This window comes from Bos indicus, chromosome 9, assembly GCF_029378745.1.
Source record: "Bos indicus isolate NIAB-ARS_2022 breed Sahiwal x Tharparkar chromosome 9, NIAB-ARS_B.indTharparkar_mat_pri_1.0, whole genome shotgun sequence".
Taxonomy (NCBI): domain Eukaryota; kingdom Metazoa; phylum Chordata; class Mammalia; order Artiodactyla; family Bovidae; genus Bos; species Bos indicus.
In genome coordinates this window covers 75941267-75962091 of record NC_091768.1, presented here as the reverse complement: position 1 = coordinate 75962091, position 20825 = coordinate 75941267, and the positions used below count along the sequence as shown (strand labels likewise).

Here is a 20825-nt window from a genome sequence, read left to right as displayed (position 1 = left end):
CAGAGGATTCTCTGGGGGTAAGTGTATGCAGAGGATTTCTGGCAGGAAAGTGGTAGGATTTCTTTGACTTAGTTTTTATCTCTTAATCTTTTGCATGTTTCACAAAGCACAGGCTATACTGATATAGTAATAAATATATATAATTTATAAAAAAAACCCATATTTACATATAGTGGGAGTACCTGCTCAAAAATTGTTTATGAGGGCACATAGTCAAAAAAACACAGAGTCCACTGCTTAGAGAGGATCTTCTAAACCAGGGCTTGGTGCAGTCCTTTCTACCCAGGTCTTGCCCTGCAGTGCGGTTGGCCCTCCCTTCGCAGGTTCCATGTCCACAGATAAGGACACTGACCGTAGAACACTATTTTATATAAGGAACTTGAGCATCCTGGATTTTGGTATCTGCTGGTGTCCTGGAACAAATCCCCTGAGCACACAGAGGGACAGTTGTATGCAGTTAACTCCCAGCGGGGGCAGGGCATGGACACTGGAATCCTCAAAACATTTCTGCAGGTGTTACTGGTGTGGTGGGAACCCTTGGTGAAGAATTGTTGTTCTAACAAGGACCTACTGTATAGCACATGGAACTCTGCTCGATGTTAAGTGGCAGCCTGGATGGGAGGGGAGTTGGGAGGAGAATGGATACATGTATATGTATGGGTGAGCCCCTTTGCTGTCCCCCTGAAACTCTCACAGAATTGTTAATTGGCTATACCTCAATTAAAAAACAAGAAGTTAAAAAAATTGTTTTTCTAAAGCAGAGGTTTTTCAAGTGTGGTCTTGGTGATCTCTGGGAGTCCTTAAGACTCTGTCAGGGACTCCATGAAATCCAAAAATATGTTTATAACATATACCTGCAGAAGATAGAAAAACAATAGAAGATGGAGAGAAAGAAAAAAAATCATTGTGCCTCCTTATTTGTAATGAGTTAAATTTCAATTTCAGCTGTCAGTTATGGAAAGGTTTTTGTCAAAATGCAGCTGGTAAATTCCAGTCTTCTTTGATGCCAATTCGTTGGGAAGGTGTAAAGATATATTGATATTCCCAATAAAGTGAAAGTGAAGTCACTTAGTCATGTCTGACTCTTTGCGACCCAGTGGACTGTAGCCTACCAGGATCCTCTGTCCATGGGATTTTCCAGGCAATAGTACTGGAGTGGATTGCCATTTCCTTCTCCAGGGGATCTTCCCAACCCAGGGATTGAACCCGGGTCTCCCACATTGTAGACAGACACTTTAACATCTGAGCCACCAACAAGTGAGTTCAAAACCCCCTGGACCTCTTCATTTGGATAGTTTTTAACCAGCCTAGAATATTTGGTTTCTGAGTTGAAATGTGCAGGTAAGAAAGTGTCCAGGTGGCACAGGTACACCAGTTTTGGTAAGCACATCATGTAACGAGGTCCAATTTTATTTGCATCAAGATGCAGAAAGTCAGTGAATGAAGGTACCCTTGTTATCCCCTCTGAGCTGAGCAATCTGCAGTTGCTTCGAGACTGCTTGGATGGCTGGTCCCCTGATGCTGACAATGGGAGAACACCAGTAGTAACTCATATATCAAATATCAGCAAAATGAGCTCAGAGGTTTCCTATTTTCTTTCTGCATCTCCGGTCACATGCACTCGGCTTTAGGAGCAGTGGAAAGCCATTGGGGAGTTTTAATTAAAGGAGAAGCATCATCAGGTCTGTGATTTAAAAGCATAGGTAATTAGTAAGAGAGTGGGCTAGAAAGGGGAGGCTAGGCACATAAAGAAAAAAAAAGACAGCAGGAGGCTGGGGCCCAAACTGGAGCAGCAGAAGGAAAGGGAAGGAAGTATGGATTTGATAGGTGTTTCAGAGACACACTTCACAGAAGTTTGGATGTGGGAGGAGGGGGCAAAATCTAGAGGTAGCTTGGAAGCTGCTAATGCCCTTCCCTGAGCACGTGAAGAAGAGGGCAGGGATAAAGTATTATAAGCTCAGGTGTGGGTGATCTGAGCTTCCACCTGTGTGTGGTATGAAGGTGACATTCCACAGTGTTAGAAGGAAAGAGCCGGGCAAGCTGGAGCAAAGCTTGTTCCTTCCAAGTCTTATTTTTCAGCCCTCTAGGCCTAGGTCTTTGCGTTTTTGGAAAGTCATCAATTTGAGATTTTGGAGAAAGCCACTGTTTCCACTTTGGAAAAATAGTGTATACACCCTAATAGAAAACTGTGTACAGGCTTTATAGGGTTGCCAGACCCGAGGTCCATCTACTGCTCCGGCCTGGAATGTACCCCAAGTGGCTCCCTCGCTGCCCTCCAAACCTGCCCTATGTGGGTCTGTGTGCCATTTCTCTGAGTCAGATAATTTGCTAATTATAAGTCACTTCCTATTTTAGAAATCCTGATGACTTATGGTCAAATGCTTATGTTCATCATGCTGATTGAAGGATTGTAATTTTTAAAGCCAGGTGAGAGATGGAGGAAGAATGGAGAAAAAGAAAAGAGGCCGATTTGAGGCTTTGTGATTCCTCTGGGTAAGCATTCATAGAGCTCAGACAGGCTGGGATACACACAGCATCGCTGTGAACAATTCTTGTCTGATTGAACCAGAATCTAATAAGAAGTCTCAAAAAATAAGTGAAACGACATCAGAAGAAAGCAAAACACCAAATCCAGAATGTGAGCTGTGCTACAGAACGAATGACCTAATTGCCTTAACAAATAGCATGGTATTTTAAAGAAGGAGTGTTAGAGAATAAAAGAGTCTTAAGAAATGTTAGTAACCCACAGCAATAGGACTCTGTATAGTGGACAATCTGCAAAATTATTATAGAATACATACTTAGGGTTGGATGTTATTAAAAGTAATTTAGCCGGGGGTAGTAATGGTGGTTATAGAAAAAGAACATAATTTTATAGATTAGAGATATGTGCTTGATGTATTGGTGAGTGTGAGAACACAGTATCTGAAATTTGCTTTGAAATAGTCAAAAAAAAAAAAAGAGAGAGAGAGAGAGAAGGTGACAAATGAAACAAATTTGGCAAGGTGTTGATTGTTGAAACTGGATGGACATATGAGGGTTCATAACACTCAACTACTTTGTACTCTCAACAACATACTTCTCGTATGTCAAAATTTCCCACAGTAAGTTTAAAAATATTATAAGTATTTCTTTAAAGGCATGATTCTAAAATATGGCTGATGATCAAAATCTCCTGAGGAGCTTTAAAAAAAAAAAAGATCCCAGGAGCTGCACAGTTCTTCAGCATTGATATTCTATGGGCATACTTGTATTGGGTGGAAGACTGGGTTATTTATAATCTCCCAGGACACTGGGGTAACCAGTCCTCACGGCCACCACAGCCGTAGGTCACCTCTTCTGAGATCTGACCCTGGAGTCTTACACTCCTTCCTCCCCTCTGATTTCTTTCCTTCTCTGTCTCTCTCTGCTCCTCCCTCTTGTCTTCGCTCTCTGCACTTCAGTAAAGCTGAGGGCAGGAGCCTTCGTAGGAGCACAGGGACCTTGCATCTCATGGGAACAGGCACTGGCAGGTCCTGCCCACTTCCCCTCTGGGCCTCAGTATCTTCCCTGTTAAACCAGAGGCCTTACCCTTAAGAGCAGGTTCTCTTACTACCTATGGGAGAGAGATGTACCCCCTGACCAGGTGCACATTGAAACAACTGGGAAGCATGATCTTAATATGGGGGGCCCTTTTCTTTCATCATTCATAAATAGAAAACATCCAAATTTACTCTTAAATAATTTACTTTTTAATTTTGACTTTTGTGAAAAGTTACATTTAAATTTAGGGAAACTTGAAGAAAGCCAATAGAGGAGAGTCAACGGCTTTCTATTAGAGACAATTAAATGTGCAAATTTCAAATGTTCTGTATAATAAGCATAAATATTCCATTTATTCACATTAAGAATGAAAATATTGATACACATAAAATATTAAAATAGAAACTTTAAAAGAACTAAATGAAAACACTGACGTTTATTTGAAATCTTTAGAAAGACATAAAGGGATATGCCAAGGGAAAAGGTGTATGGATTTTCAAGAGGAAAACACATCATGTCAGACCAGTAAAGGCTATGGAGCATTAGGCAAGATTTTCAGGTCATAAGTTCAGACCAACAACAAAAAAATAGCAGCCTTTACCTCTGGGGACAATGTGCTTCCCTTCTTTTTTTTTTTTTCCTAGCACAACTATGACAGTAACGCAAAACACACAGAGAAGCTGCGGGCCACAGACAGACAGAGGTTTCCTCATACTCATGGTTACAAGGTTGTGCTGTTCCAGTGCTAAGCTGGCTGCAAGGTCACCGCTCCGCACCCCAGGACGCAGCATCAACACAGCAAACAAACCCTTCGTCAAAGGCAACATCTTTCCCCGTGACCTTCCCCGATCGCATCTCTGCTCCTTCCCAATCGTCTCTCTGAGGAGGTAGGATACACAGAACCATTTATACACTGTGGAGAATGGCTTCTCACTGAAGGGCTGGGAAGTGGCTCTAGCCAAAAGTCTCACGAGAAAGTGTGAGATTTTAATAGATTTACTGTGGAAGAGACTGTTTCTTTCCTAGGGAAGGCAAGCAAAGTGCACGGAGAAAGGTGACTCCCCCACCGTTATCAGGAACTTGCCTGCTTCTGATAGTCAGTCTTATTTTATCTCAAGAGGACACTACAGCAAGCATTTTCTGAAGACCAGAAGAAACATCTTCATTTAAATAACCTTAAAGTTTGTAATAAAATAAATAAAGTGATTTACACAGGAATTTCCATTCCACAGAGCAGCCAGTGGAGTTCACGCAAGCTGTCTATGAGAAGTTCCTGCCCCAACAACAACCAGAAAATAGGTTATTATTATTAGTCAGTCCTCTTACTTAAAACCTCTAGGGCAGCATCTCAACATGACCAAAAAAAAAAAAAATTCCCTCATACAGAATATAAGGGGCCGTGGTATATGTACACAATGTATGCACACCTCAGTTCGAGTTAACTCTAGAAGTGAAGACAGCCGTAACCAGGAGTTACACATCTGCCCGCTGTTCTGAGTCTTGAAAGGTGCATATTGTAAAGAGCAGCTGGTTTGCTTTTCTTTATGATCGTGCTCAGCCTCAGCATCACCGTCTGTGGATGGTTCTGCTTCTGCCGTGTCCGTGGGAGAGGAGTGAGGCCAGTAGGGCGAAACCGCGACTGACTGATGCTCTGAGTCTGTCTCTGAGTCTGTGTCTGAGCCTGTGCTCCCTGAGCTTCCTGAGTTTCCAGCAGAGGGCCTGCGGGCCCTGAGGCCTCAGCTCCTGGTCTCCGAGAGATGCTGAGGGAGGGCAGGGGACTGGCTCTGGGTTTCCCAGTCCAGCCGGATCCTGCGTCTTTTCTCTTTTCTCTAAAGATGGTGGGGCTGTCCTGGCTTGGAGGTTCCCAGCCTTCTGCTCGGAAGGGGAGGAGGAGCAGCAGCTCCGGGCTGACCCTGTGCAACCCGCGGCCCGTCACACGCTCTGCTCAGATTCCTGGCCGGTGACCGAGCGCTTCTTTCGTCCCCGGCTCACAGACAGCCCAGGCCCAGCCTGCAGGGTAGGGCCCTCGGGAGTGGCACCGGGGCGCCCCACGGGCTAAGGCTCTAGGCCCCTCCGGGTCTGGGGTTGACCCCCTGGGTTGGGTTAGCCGTACATCTGCTTGAACTGAAAGCACTCATTGCAGTAGCCATTGCACTTGGCATTGCCGAAGTGGTCGCAGGCGGGGGCCCGGCAGCGCTGCGTTGGGGGCTCCTCGGGGGTGTGCTCTGGCCGACGGGTGCTGGTGCCCGCTCGCTGGCCGAGGTGCTGGCACTCCATGCAGAGCTCCTGGCTGCAGCAGGCCAGCACATTGCGGCAGGTGGCCCGTGCACACTTGGACCTGGAGGCACTCTGTGAGGCTCGGGGCAAGTCTCTGCGCTGGCTTGACCTCTGGGTGGAGAGAGCAGAGAGAACTGTCATCATGTGTTGCAGGGAGAACACGGTGCCCTGTTCAACTGACAGTGTGGGTCCTACAAAGGGCCCGCTAAAGTGAGGGGCATCTGCCTGCCCAAGGGGACAGGTGGCAGCCTGTGGGCTGGAGTCTCCAAGGACCGCTTTTCCCCATCCCATGAAATCAGACCTTGGCCCCAGGGAGGCCCAGGGGAACCACCAACCCTAACACAGAGGCCAGCTTCTGTTTGCATGAATGGTAATCGCATGAATAGTAATTGTGTGAATAATAAGCTATTGTCACTCAGACATTCCCTACCATCCAACAACCAATAGGCAAGGCATCTATCAATAAATGCTTGCTTTCTTTTGGCCAGTAAGTGGAGGCACCCGGGGCGATCTGCTTCCTCCTCGGATCTCATGACAGAGGATTAGTTATTAGTTAAGGAGCCTGCTGGCCACTAAGAGGTCTGTACTTGTGCTACAAATCCAAGAAGTCTCTGATCACCATCTGGCTTCTCAGAGGCATTCATGGGTTTTATTCCATGGCTAGTTTCATTTGCTTCTTCAAATGAATTCAAAAGTAAACTTAGGCCATGAAAATCAATAGGAACTGCTGCACGTCCAAGTCTGGGGGCCAGGCTGACTTTTCCCCTGGTTTTTCCCTGGAACTCGGCAGGGAGAAAAGCCCGCTCATCACCCTGGGAAGGAGGCCGGGCCTGCAGGAGAGGGGGAAGTCCCTCGAGAGGTCTCACCAGCTGCTCTTCAGTCCTTTTTGCTTCATGGAATCTCTGATTCTGAGCTTCAATGAAACACTTCTGACAGTATCCTTCGAACACGGTGCTACCAAGGGCGCCACATTCCCTGCCCAGGCAGGGGACTGCATTCTGGAACCTGGAGGCTGTGGGACTGGCTTTCCCGGAGGCAGTGACTAAATCTGCAAGAGAGTGGAGGCTCATCAGGAACACCTATGGGCCACCCAGCAGGACAGTTTACTGACACAGATTAGGCCGGTTGCGCTCTAGGAGAGCAACCTTTCATACACTCAGCAAAATAAACAACAGAAATAACACTGTAATTAAAACATCTTTGACTCTACAAGTCTCTCCCTTTGGAACATGCTGTACGGGTACGTCACAGCCACAGAACAAGCAGAGACATTAAGTGCCCATCCTTCTTTCAGATTTGATATTTCAAAAACCACAAAGGCATTCTTATGTAGTCAGTGGAGACAGCCCTCTTGCCAGCTGTCTGTGTATGTTAGTCGCTCAGTCATGTCTGACGCTTTGTGACCTCATGGACTGTAGCCCGCCAGGCCCCTTTGTCCATGGGATTCTCCAGGCAAGAATACTGGAGTGGGTTGCCATTTCCTTCTCCAGGGTATCTTCCTGACCCTGGGATTGAACCCAGGTCTCCTGCATTGCAGGCAGACTCTTTACTCTCTGAGTAACCAGGGAAGCTCTAAAGTGTTAGTTGCTCAGTCATGTCAGGCTCTTTGTGACCCCATGGACTGTAGCCCACCAGGCTCCTCTGTCCATGGAATTCTCCAGGCAAGAATACTGGAGAGGGTAGCCATTCACTTCTCCAGGGGATCTTCCCGACCCAGGGATCAGACCCAGGTCTCCCGCATTGAAGGTGGATTCTTTACCATTGGAGCCACTAGGGAAGCCCTCTTTTCAGTTACTGCTCTTCAGATTTTGAATTTTCTCTAGTTCGCTTGAGTTTCAAAAGAAGTCTTGTTTGAACTCTACCTTACAAACACTGCATCGCATGACCTTATAAAACAAATCCTCTGAACTCTGCACAGAGTTCTGTGGGTCCTGGAACACGCTATTCTGTGCTTTTACTTCCAAGCATGCTAGAAGAACTACTGGGATTCTGCCCCCAGGCAAGCCACACTCTCCCCCACGGTCCAGAGGGGCTCCCTTCTTGAAGTTAAGGCGCATACAGCCTTCTACTCGGGAGTTTTTAAACAGAGGATAGGAAACCCATTGTCACACTCACGTTTATTTTCTCTGTACTCGATGAAACACAGCGTGCAAAAGCCTTTGTTCTCTGGGGTCCCAAAGTACATGCAGCCCACTTTCCTGCACTTGCTGGTCCCCATCTTGTCCCCTGGAGTCCGTGTGGCTGGGGACGCCTCAGGCCCAGCTCTGCGGCAGGCGTGTGGGGACAGGCTCTGGGCCAGCTGCAAGGGGTCGGACTTGGAGCGCTGGTGGCAGGACAGGGAGCCACTGGAGCTGAGGTTCGGGGCAGCCTCGGTTGTAGTCCTTTTAAAGCAAGTACTGCAGATGCCATTAAACGTCCTGGTGACATCCTGGAGGCAGGCTCGGCACTTGCCCGGGTCGCGAAGCCGTGTGGGGTCTGCAGGGTGGCCTGCTGGCAGCTGCCGGGCATTGTGGCATCGCTCACAGAAGCCATTGTGCTGCACGTTGAGGGTAAAGGGGCAGCCGGGACTCCTGCACTTCATGGCCGTGGTCTCGCTGAAGAGGAAGAGGCTGGGTGCTGTCGGAGGGGCTGAGTGGGGGCCTCCGGCAGGCTCCGCAGGACTCCAGACCTCCCCCCGGGAGGTCCCAAGCACCAGGCCGGGGAGCAGCTCGGGGCCCGGCTTGGAGGTGGGCTTTGGGACTTTCGTTTGGTTCTTTTGCCGCCTTTCTGAGCACTCGTGACACAAAGGCTGGGTGTTCACGGACATGAAGAATGGGCAGTTAGGTGTCTCACATTTGATTTCCATGAGAGAAAGCTGGGGGATGGAAGGGTCCAGAGGATTCTGGGGGTGTGTGTCTCTCCGTCCCTGCTCATTGTTTTCCTGCCACTTCTTGTACTCGTGCTGGACAAGTTCAAAGTAATCATCTACCAGGTTTATTTCTTTGGGTAAGTTAGCTTCATCCAACCTAAAGAACAAAAGGAAAAATATGAGACTTCACACACACACACACACACACACACAGACCCACACACAATTGTATATCCTTGGCTCATAGAGCAAGCTGAAAATATGGATTGTGGCAATAACTTTCTACCTACCCACTGAAATGCAGTCTGTGATAGTTTGCACCTCTAACGTAACACAGTCCAGTAATGCTGAGAAGACATCACTATCCTGAGAATCAGTCTCATTTAATTAATTTTGGTCCACCCCAAATTACAGATAATGCTAAAGAAAGGGTTACTTGTGGATTGCTGCTATACTTACTCTATTCCTCTTTGAAACAGTTACTTTTACTATCTAAGTTCTCAGAGATCAGATTTCTACTGAAACATTATTCAGGGTATTCATTTGGGACGAGTCTACTTTCCAGCACAAACTATACAGGAATGTTGCATTCTGTATTTTGCTGTTATTAATTTTAAATGTGCATGTGGTGCCTATCAGCGTTAACTGCCATGAGCAGTAACTAAGAGGCGGACGCACCCACAGGCACTCTGTACTGACTTCTGACTCACTGAAATTTGTTCATCTCCACGCTAAGAAATTGTTTAGCTTAGGCCTTCTCGGTGTTGTGCACTTCAAGTTCTAGGAAACAGGCATCTCTTTATCATCAAGCCAGTGTTTACAATCTTGATACCTGTAAACCCGCACTCTGGGTCTCTCCTCCCTGATCCACGTGGCCAACTCATGTGGCTGCTACAGAAACACATTCTACAGCCTGGCCTGCATGTGATGTGTCTGCCTTACCCAGAAGCCAGGAGAATGAGGCTTTTGTTTCTAAGAATTTTCACTTGTTAGTCTAGCACTAGGGCAATTAAAAGAAAAAAAAGTATCCTTGATGTGAACGCACTTTTTGAAGCCACAATGCTGGCTTCCAAGCATCCAGATACACAGGACAATCCTCTGGAAAAATTCCTTGTTTTTATTTGAAAACTAAAGTCCGTGCTGCTTGAGCTGATTGTCTCTGACACACACAAGCCCCTAAATTTGTTTCACGTTGGAGGAAACTGGCTTCAAATAACTTTACTATTGGTCTCTGAGCAGAAGCAGCTTAAAGATGACACAGGATAGAGCCAAAAACAAACTGCTTACTTTGCAGCATTAATTAAATGGGTGGTGCCATGGTCCCAGCCTTGAACGGGGATTTCTACCACCATCAAGTACTCTTTCAGGAGCTTTTCCTTCATCTCATTTTCAGGATCTGTCAAAAAGTGAACTTTTAAGTCTTCAAATCGTCCTCGCTCTCTGTTAACAAGTGGAACAGCTCGGATTTCTGAGGGAAAAAGAAATAACAGGTAAGCAAAATGATTCTACTAAACAAGATTTTGTGTGAGGTCATATATACATAAAACGGCTGCATTTTGAAAATGCAGAAAGGATACAATTACAGAATGGAAAAGTATTATCTAGCCACAAAATCAAATGGGGAAACAAACTGTGCTAAACTCTAATATAAAATACACTGTTTCCAGGAAGTTCACAGAATATAAAGCAGCCTCCAAGCAGCAGGTCTTATTGGTTAAACTACTGCACTTCAGATTCAGACTGACCTGAGTTCAGATTCTGACTCTGCCACTGTCTAGCTCTGTGACATTAGGGAAGTTACTTAACTTCTCTGAGCTTCAGGTGCCTCATCTGTACAGTAAGGCTATCAGTGCTTATAGCATCCACATGGATGCTGTGAAGATGAAATGAAATAAAATATTGTACCTAAAGCATTTATAAAGTACCCTATTAGTTCCACATTAAGCTAGTACAGTAATAGCTAGCCTGCCAGACATTTACTTGCCCGAGGCCAGGCACTGTATTATGGGTTAATTAAGAAACGGTGGCTGTAATAGACATTATCTCCTATTTGCCACTAACATGCTCAAAGTAGGTCCCAAACGACACACAAAATAAGCGAGGGTGGGGGGGCATTATGATTAGTGCATTATTGTTGCTAATCAAACAAATGACAGAATACTATATTTAAATAAAACTAATATACTTGCGTGCTGCGATTCACGGGGTCGCAAAGAGTCAGACACGACTGAGTGACTGACCTGATCTGATCTGATCTGAATATACTTAAATGAGGCTTTCAAAAAGGAGCCAAAGAGCAAACCCTGACGTTCAGTAAGAACAGGGTGTAGCAGGATTCACCAGCAGTTACATATGTGAATAGATACTTGGTTTTCTCACCAGGTCCACTGTCCTTCATTGTCACCAGGGGTACAAAGTGTTGGCTGTCATAGCCGAGCACAATGGGGTATCTGTAGCATTCCTGGGCAGGCCAGTGCAGAGGCAGGTAAATCCCACCCACCTTCAGAGGAGCAAAATTGGAACCTGATTCCAAACTTCTCAGCATTTTGTCTGTTTAAGGAAAGAGAAAGAAAAGATAAGGCCCTCTGAGACTTTTTACGGGAGTCCATTTAGCTGTGGTCACCTGGAACTTGGGTCATGCTAAGAGGTAAGGGATTAAAGCTGAAAGGCACCTAAATACAGATAAGCCATCAGCAGGCATCTCACCTGAAATGACAATGATTGGCCTTCTGAGGATGTTGCAAAGGACAAATATGTGTATTTCTTCCAGTGACTGATACTGCAGTCCACCTCGGGCCGCAGGTGTGTCTGCGGATGCCATCTTGACGAGGCTATCCCATTCATCGGTCCAATTCTAAGGGGAGAGGAAAGAAACTATTGAATGTACTCTGCATTAAAAAACAACTTTGGCTCCACTCTATAATTATTCACTGGTATCACTAAGCTTACTTTTACCCTTTCTTGAGATCATCACTCAAATGATCACCCATTTTCCCCCCAATTCTGGTTTTGTTCCTTTACTTTTTCCCACTTCAAGGCAAACTCAGAAGCAGAGGAGCAGGGGGACAGCACCTGCATTCAGAAAAATCCCTGCTGAAGCACCAAGACAAGCTCTTTGTGCACAAAGTCCCAGCCTTGTGACCGAAGATGGGGAGGCACCCTCTGAATCTGACTGGCGGGCTCAGTAAAGCAAGCGAAGGGTCATCAAACCCCCCAAACAGCCAAAATGCCACAGGAAAACCCGTGATCAGAAAGATCATTCTAAAATGACTCTCCAGCTGGGAAGATGCTGCCTGGGAGCCTCCCAGCAGTGACAAGGGCCTTGGGTTCATCCCACGGGAGGTTTCTGGTGTTTTCCATTGACTCTGCTTAGCCAAGTTCATGTGACCCAGCAAACCATATGCTCCCTGACAGCAGGGACTGGTCGGAGGTGCAGTTTTCCCACCATGGAGCTCTGTCAATAGACGCTTGAGGAGGAACCCCAACATACCCGGGTGTCGTAGCAAAGCCCGGTTTCCACGAATTCCTGAGACTTAAGAGACTCCAGCTGCCAGCGGAATTTAAAGTTGCGCGTGTCCGTCTCCTTGAGGGTACTGAAGAGCGCCTTCCTCAGGACCAAGTCTGTGTCCTGAACACCCCACATGTACTGGGAAGCCGCGTGCATGAGGCAGTTTCCGTCACCTGAGGACAGAAGGGAAGCAAATTCTAGCAATCCACATCTAAGGCCTAGCAGAGGTTTCCAGAATAAACCAGCCTCTCTGCTACTATGAGTGGGGACCCAGTAGTGCTTGTGAACAAATGCCAATGGTTTAGTTTCTTAGTCAAAGGACCAGCTGGTAATATTTCACTAGGTGATGACAGCTTTAAGGGAAAAATAAAAAATCATTCTTATAACTCTTCTGTTTAATGAATGCTACTAACAAAGCCCAAGGAACCAAGGACTGAGAGTCTGGAGACCTTGACTCCAGTCTGGCTCTGCCCTTGGTGGGGAATTTTTTAACCTCTGAGTATTTTTCCTCTTTGTGAGATGAGGGCATTGGGTTATGATCTCTAAAGTCCCTTCCTTTCTAACAAGCCCTGATTTTCTGGCTCAGATGCTGGTCCTATTGCTCTCTGACCCTGAGAGAGAACACCCAGAGCAACATGCTCAAACCAGGAAGCTGCTCTGGCTCCGCTTACTAGACAGGGACCGTCTGGCCATGACTCAGGGGTAAATGACTTGACCACCCCACCACAGCATGCAGGGCCTGGGAGTTTCCTCTCCTGATTTATAAAATGGGATTGAGACAGAATTACCTACTAGCCTGCTCACCCCCACCTCCTATAAATGCCTTGTGTGAACCTGCTTGTTAGCAATTAGAGTCACTTTTCAGAATTAAAGGGTGCCTAGATATCTACATTTGAAAATTGAGTCAGTGTTTACGGATGGCACTTTAAGAACTCTGAGCCTTTTGAGAAAAAGATAGGTCTAATTTTACTGTCACTTTGTTACTTTTATAGGTTAAAAATCCACAACTCATGAAATGACATTTTTTTTTTTTTTGCCTCCAAAGAATAAACGTTTCAGAGAAATGTTTAATATTAAAAAAGTTAACTCTTTAGGCTCTTCTGGGAACTGCAGAATTGTTTTTATAAAGAAAAGTTCAATTATTTCCTTACATTGCTGTATGGGACAATGAAGCTATTTGAAATTTTATCATATCCTAATTAAACTGTAAACAACAACACCACCACCACCCTCAAACATATCCACAGCCAATATCCTTTCAGTTTACATAGTCAGAAAAACAAGCTAAATAAACATTCAAACAAATGAACCAAAAAGATCGCTCAAGCCTTGTGTCTTGGCAGAAGTGTGGCAACAATTGCAAGCTGTTGAAATTTCCCCTTTGCAAAATCTAGAGCAAAGATAAGGCTTTTTTTCTTCTTCTTGTGCTTACTTTCAGTTCTTTATTGAGATGCACCAGCATAAAATTCCCTAAGTAACATCTGGAATTCCCCAGTGCTAAGTTATTTGACTAGCAATTGAGCAACAGCTATTGTACTTTTTGTTCTGGTGTGTAGACATTTAAACTGCGAAGTGCACCCTGGACTTTCCAAGTGGGTGTGGTCAGGGTGAGCTGGAATAGGGCTACTCATTATACAAGTGAAATCGCTGCAGCCAATAGACGCTGGAATTTTTCAAATGAAGTTTCAATTTTATACCACCTACTCCCTTCCTCATTCACCGCAGTCTCATATCCTCAAATGCAAATTGTGAATCACCCCCTCCCCAAATAGATCATTGACTTTGAAGAGCCTTCCTATAGGGGGAAGACTTAAAAAAAAAATGGTGCTAATAAAAATCAGAAAGGAAAAGTTGTTTGTTTTCCTCTTCCCCTAAATATTTTTTCTTCCTTTTCCAGAATTTTAAAGAATTTTCTTGTAAGTGGTGAAATAAAAGGACTCTGAGACTTAAAACCCCCATCTCTCAGAAAATGATATCAAAATGCACTTGCTTTGTAGTTTTATTTGTAGCATGATCCTTGACTTAAATGCGTATCTTTGCAAGACAAGTATTTACTTTTTATATTCCATTTTTTTCCTTAAGGAACTAGAGCAAGTTGAACCTAAAATCTCAGTTCAGTTCATGATAAAATGGTTTTTTTCTTATTACCACATTTCTAATTTGGCAGAATCTCTTCTTTTCAACTCTCCCAAAGTTGACTCCACCTCTTTTTGTAACAAAATGGGAGAGTTAAAACCACAGACTGTCAGGAATATAAACCCCTTGATGATGACTTAACATAATTACCTACTTCTAAGCATCTCTTGATTTAATGCCAAAACCAGTGTAAACACTAGGTAGCCTCCGTTTTCTATGCTTCTAAGAATCTATGCTTCAAAAATAAAAGCACAATGTTGAGGTGATGCACTTAACCCCCACAACCCAAGCAAAAAGTCATGTCCCTCAATAGCGCCAAGTTACCCAAGTCAAAAACGGCCAAAGTGAAGGTACCAATTCATTTAGTTAAGTTAACATACTTATCATCTGGTCTCACTGTCAATGAAGATGTATTATTTTGCCCTCAGATGTATATCAACCAAAATAATTGGGATGGTTTAGGATTGTCACTGATCTAAGGGCAAGAGTTTCCTGCTTTTACCTAGACAATAAGCAGTCTACTGCTTCTTGTAACAATTAACTACATTTATAAAGTAGAATTTTGTTTCTACATTTAACACTAGGCTTGAATGTTTCTGTGATGTGCATACTCTTGCTCAAAGGAAAGAATTAAAAAAAAAAAAAAAAAACAGTGAAGTTTAGAACAGGAAACAGCAATGAGTTGTAAACAGCCATTGGGCAGACAGTCACAGATAGCAAGAAATGCAGTACAGTACTAGGAATCCCTAAAAAGAATGAAATAGAGGACTAAAACCTGCACTAAGAACTCAGGTTTATCTGTCTAGTTAGTATCTTGGGACTGCAGGCAGCAGAACCTAGGTAAGGGAGGAGCTGACAACAGCCACTGGTTAACCCATAAAATGCCATCAATTCAAGAAGTGTAAGGCCATCATCATGAGCATTTTCTAATGACAGTGGAAAACACTATTGATTTTCACACCATGCTTTTCTTCTGAACTTTTTAAAGCCTTTTGATATTTCCATTACTCGTAAGGGAAGGGTATTTCACAGATGATTAAACAGTCACAAGAATTAGATACAGAAGTCATACATACATACCCTACACATACATGTAACGCACAGTGTCCAGAAATACATTCTCCAAGGTTCAGTGTGCTCTGCTCTCTAACATGCACTAGAAATCACCCTTAATTTAAATACTCACACAGCAAGCTTGCTTTCATCACATGCCCCTTGGAGTGTCTCTATACTAAGGTACCTATAGCCTTAAGAGATTTGAATTGGGGCTGGTGCCTTTTAATAAATAGGGACCCAGCATGGTAGGAGCCACCTCAACCCCTAGACAAAAGCACGTCTTACCATTTGTTTTCAGTGCCACAAGCCTCCTGACTTCTCGACACCAGTTGAGCTTCTTCTGGCTTTCCAGGGAAGCCTGGATGTTTCTGTCAATGAGAGCATTGTGGATGATCTCCCGAAACTGTGGACAAAACTGGCAAGTTCTGAACATTTCCAGAGTGTATCGGTGCATGGATTTAAAATGGTGAATGATTCCATTGGCAGGTTTAAAAATATCTGCTGGCGTTCTCTCTCGTATCTTCACAGCTTTCCGCATATTGCTCAAATACAAGGCCAGAGGAAGGACTTGCTCAGCCATGGTGCTCTCCAATACCTGAAGAGGAGGGAAAGAAAACCCCACGCCGTTAGTCTGACTTTGATATGACTCCTATATACCTGCCTGCAGGAAACCCCACCGTCTGATCTTGTCATCACCCTGAGCAGCAGGCAAAAGATCTTAGTCACCTCTACTCCCAGGATACTAGCTGGCCCCAAAGATGAACTCACACTGGACAGTTTTAAGTTACATCATTTTTAAAGATTAGTCTAAACAAGAGAAGGAGTGGGCAATGAGGAGGAGGGGAATAACCCGTGTTTTCAGTAATGTTTGTCAGGGAGCCAAGCTTGTCTGTCAGCAACAGGTACGGTGCCTTCTAACTGACTGAAACTCCCATCTCATCCTGATGTTGTTCTGGGGGCAAACACTGGATTTGAGGTGCCCTGAATGCTGGTTACAGGCACAGTGTAGCCCTGGCAAGTCAGCTCCTCTTCTAAGAGCACCACCAAGCAACCCTTTTTTTCAGTCCATGTCTTGATTTACCTCTTTCAAGCACACCCTCCCTATACTGGAAAGACAACAAATATTTTGTGGAAAATCCTGCAATTTTATGCTGTTATGTAGGCTGTCAATTGGAATTTTCTCTATAGTCCCCAAAAGGAACATTTATAAAGCATTTACTTATAAAATGCTATTTATATATATACATAGAGAGTTAAATTGAATGTTTTATAACCAACAAAAAAGTCTACTCCTAGCAAGATGCTTTCCAATTTTAAGAGCAAACAGTTAGCAGTCTTTCAGAACCTCTCCACTGAACGTTACAACATCAGAAGAATAATTAGAATAATAACAATACTAGAATAATAAATCCTACACTTCCAAGGGCAGATAGTAAAAGCACAGAATTATATTCTATGTAATGATGGAATTAACTGGACTACTTGAACTCAACTGCCAACACAATTTTATCATCATCTTCCAGCTACCAATACTCAGATTGATTTCTCACCCTGTTTTCATCCTGAAATCTTCAAGCACAATCAACCAGTGGAAAGAAATACAAGTTTGGAAGCAGACAAGGAAAGAAGTTGCAGCCAGAGGGGGCCACTCAGGACCAATGAAAGAGGAAGGGGATAACCCCAGCATCTCCAATCCATGACAATAGCATGGGAAGATGTGAATTGATTTAACATGGGACTTTACAGCTCATCTGTTTGTGGAGAGCCAGCTGACATTCACTGACCCTGAGCAGAGTGCCCTGCCATCCATCCAAATTTCCAAGTTGAGGACAAAGACAGTTTCCGAGCACGAACAGAGCCTCTAGGAAGTTTCACTGTGATTGTTAATCCCAGTCCTGTAGCATACTGTTTTCTAGGGCAAGACTCTAGATGAGAAAGTTAAACCAAGTTAAGAAGGAGAAGAAAAGTATGTTACAAGAAAGCCTGTCCTGGGTAGGTCTCAGCTTTCTTAAAGACATTGATAAAATGGTCTAAATTCTCATGGCCCACTCCAGGAAGACAGGTGGACTAGATGACTCCGAGGTTGCTTCTGAGGAGTCTTCTTGTGGTAGATTTAGATTCTTAATCTGATAGCTAGATGATGCCTGGAAGAAGTCATTCTCTGGGTCAAATGGTAATCTCTCCTTTTTGACGTCAGACATTCCTTGCAGGTGGAATTGGGCAAAATCATGGTAAGGCCACAGACACGACTAAGGGACAAAAACATCACACGTGCTCCCCCCTTGGTGGCATGGCAAAAGCCTCTTTCATGATGTCATTCATTTGTCCATCCATCACTCAGCAAGCATGGCCTGACCACATGCTTCTACTGCCTGACCATCAACTTGATGCTGAGGCAAAAGATCAAAGATAACCTTATTCCCCAGCATGAAGTCACATGACCATCATAGTCTCCAGCTACAGCACCTGTGGTACTGGTCCTGCTCAGGTAGGTTCCACACCATCCCAGAGCAGGGCTTTGCCTAGAAGCTGGTCTTCTAAACCCACCCCCTTGTTAATCTCACAACACCACACCTGTGGCTGCAGTGCCTGCTGCTCTCACATGGAAACAGGCAAGAAGATCCGAAACAAACGAGGTGTAGCCTCTTTTTGCTTTTCTGACTCTTCTATTATTTTCTTCTGCACCTAAGATCTTTCAAATAGAGAGCGCTAGAACCACAGGCAAGACATGCAAATGTCAATATCTGACAGTCCAGTGTCACCTCATTCATTGGTGTAGCCTTGAATGGCCTGCAGCATTGCCTCCTTAAAAGAAATCAATACCCATTGCCTAAGTGTCCAGGACTTAGACTTCTCCACACTTAAGATTAAAGAATAATCTGACTTGTGATAAAGAATTTCTGAGCTATGAATGTAATGTCTTTATATGCAAAGACAATATCACCCATAACATTTTTTTCATATTTCTGATACTTCATTGGCCTACCAACAGATATTAAATTTTCAGAAAGTACTACTTCAAAAACTCAAAAATTGTACAAAGAATTGAAAAAAATAAAGAAGGACCTTAGGACACATGAATGAAGCAGTAATTGGCTGCTTAATAATCTGGGACATTGGGGCTGTGGTCCAGAAGACTCAAACACCGGTTCTCCCAAAAGGCTGCCCTGAGAGAGTTGACCAGAGTGGCTTTCCGAGGAAAGATCAGAGGCAGGGAGAACTGAAAACAAAGCGGTCTCAACAAGAGTTGAGCTCCTTCCTTACTTAATACCACGGCTTTCCTGAAAGGCCAGGTGGCAGGATGTGGGACGACCCCGGCTGACAAAGACAGTCTGACTTGGGGGTAGGGGCTTGCAGATGCTCTAAACTGGAGTCACCCCCCCAAGGCAGGCGGACGACCTCCTGCTCCATGCATACTTCTCTGACACTGCTGCACTCTGAGTGTCTGCAAGCCCTCCCCGGAAAGGAGAGCTGACCGGGTCCCCCGCCCCCTAGGGTTTGCTGCCGCTGCGACATCCCACCCGTCTGGACCGGTGCTGCAGTCTGGAAAGAGGCCAGGCGGTTCTGCAAGGTCTACGTGGCCGTAAGCATGCAGAGCTCGACTCCAAAATGGACAAGCCGAAGAGCAAAGCACCGATGACCATCCAGACCAAGCGGCTCCGGGGGCGACTCTCCCCCAAGCAGCTGCCGTTCAAGTTCTCTGCATGAGCTGCAAGAACAGTTGGCTGGATCCTAGAAAACGGGCTGTCACCCCAACATCTGGCGGCCACCTCCACTCTCAGCAGCTCAGAACCTACAGGGGTCAACAAACTTCCCTCTGGGACAGCAGCAAAACCAAGGCCAAGTCGACCGGGCCAGCCCGCGGGTCGCTGCCAAATTCGCACTCGCAGCCCTTGTCCCGGGAGAGCCCGTGGCAGACGGCACAGGGACGCGGGGTTACCTCTTCGGGCCGCGCGATCCTCTTCAGAAATCCCAAGTCCAGGTCAAGACAAGCGTGCGCCGCAGGCTGGGGTAGCAATTCGGGTCGGGGCCGGGTGGAGGCGGCTCCCCATGGACGCCTGGTTCGGTCTAGTTCTCCGGCGGGCCGGTCGGGGGGTGTAGATCTCCTTTGCTGCTGCCACCGCAGTCTTCCCGGCGGCTGCTCTCGCCGCTCCGCCCCCACGGCCTCCTAGCTTGTCGCACTTGGCCGCCGCGAAGGCTGCCGACTGCCAGTTCTCTTTTTTCCCTTTCTGTTTTACCGCCCGCGGACAGCGGGGATTTCCACCCAGGGACTTTCCAGTCACGTGACACGAGCCCCAGACTCCCGGGGCCCTGATCTCGCCGCTAGGGGGCGCAGGAGGCGCAGCAGGAGCGGGGAAGCCAGATGCACTCTGCCCCGCCCCGACCCCGCCCCGCCGCCCCGCCCCGCCGCGCAGCCAAAGAAACTCCTGCGCCCCGCCCCGGGGTGTCCCCGCGTGAGTCACCTGGGCATTTCGGAAGCTGGACTGAACGTCACATCCATGTGGAAATCGCAGTGATGGGAACTGGAAATGAAATAGGTTCTTTTTCTCAGCCGTTTTTCTGCAGAAAATCATCAACTGTGGAGAACAAGAAGGGAAATCATAAAGAAAGAAAACCCTAAAAACCACCCTAGTGCCCGGGGACCACAGATCTCTGCTGGGTTTGCACTGCTTGGGCTGCACACGTGATGAGCCCGTAGGGGAGCGTCCAACTCTGGGCCCCTGGGGGGATTTCGAGAAAAATATGCAGTCACAGCTCTTGGTCCTCACCCGCTGCATTCCTGCCATCCCCGGACCCCAGGCTGGTGGGAGGCTACCTGGAGGTGACGTCAGACCTCGCGGCCCTGAAATTCACAGGGCAAAACCAGACTTAGATAAAATTAGGAATCAAAACCGCTACCAACACCCTCCCTCACTTGATTGATTCCCCATCTCCATTTCTGTGTATCAAGGGTCCGGGTGGCATCACATTCAGGTATCATACCAATTTACAAATCACTTCTTGTTCCTTACTGTCCTTGCCACATTCCCCTAAGCTGTTATTCGGAGTCCTTTTAGGGGATCTTGATAATAGTTCTCCCCAAGATATCAATGGCTGATAATACTTATTACTCTTATTCTTGATTGGTGTTGTTTTGATCCCTAAGTCATGTCCAACTCTTGCGACCCCATCGACTGTAGCCGGGCAGGCTCCTCGGTCCACGAGATTTCCCAGGCAAGAATACTGGAGTGGGTTGCCACTTCCTTCTCCAGGGGATATTCCCACCCAGGGATGGAACCCATATCTCCTGCAAAGGCATGCTGGTTCTTTATCACTAAGCTCTCCTATTAAGTAGCATGCTAAGAGCACTGTCTTCACCCAGCCAGTGTCTTTTGGAAATAGGTGTCAGCCATCTTGGAGTTGTGGAGAGAGAGCCACTAAATAAGTCCTTTTATTGCCTTGGTGTCCCCCTTGACTGGGCTCACTTTCTAGCATGAT

General features: G+C 45.8%; 1 protein-coding gene across 2 annotated transcripts; it reads right to left on the bottom strand.

The window, feature by feature from the left end:
- Positions 1-3708: 3708 nt before the first annotated feature.
- On the bottom strand, positions 3709-19582 carry TNFAIP3 (TNF alpha induced protein 3). Of its 2 annotated transcripts, none has more exons than XM_019967496.2 (9): positions 19288-19579; positions 15633-15942; positions 12138-12328; positions 11354-11501; positions 11027-11197; positions 9935-10115; positions 7915-8804; positions 6666-6847; positions 3709-5910 (listed from the first exon to the last, which is right to left on the bottom strand). In XM_019967496.2, exons 2-9 carry the CDS (start codon positions 15925-15927, stop codon positions 5626-5628), a joined length of 2343 nt encoding a protein of 780 aa, XP_019823055.2. In that variant the 5' UTR covers positions 15928-15942; positions 19288-19579; the 3' UTR covers positions 3709-5625. The 2 variants fall into 2 exon arrangements, 1 of the variants encoding a protein (XP_019823055.2); XR_011568508.1 differs by having other exon boundaries at positions 5688-5910; positions 6666-6878; positions 19288-19582.
- Positions 19583-20825: the final 1243 nt, after the last annotated feature.

Bases quoted from the DNA above. Each gene is read 5' to 3' on its own strand.
- TNFAIP3 (XM_019967496.2), bottom strand. From the start codon at position 15,927: ATGGCTGAGCAAGTCCTTCCTCTGGCCTTGTATTTGAGCAATATGCGG. The intron at 8,805-9,934 runs GTAAGCAGTTTG...TTTGTTCTTTAG, and splicing joins CATTTAATTAATGCTGCAAA to GTTGGATGAAGCTAACTTAC. The intron at 5,911-6,665 runs GTGAGACCTCTC...CTCTCCACCCAG, and splicing joins AAAGGACTGAAGAGCAGCTG to AGGTCAAGCCAGCGCAGAGA.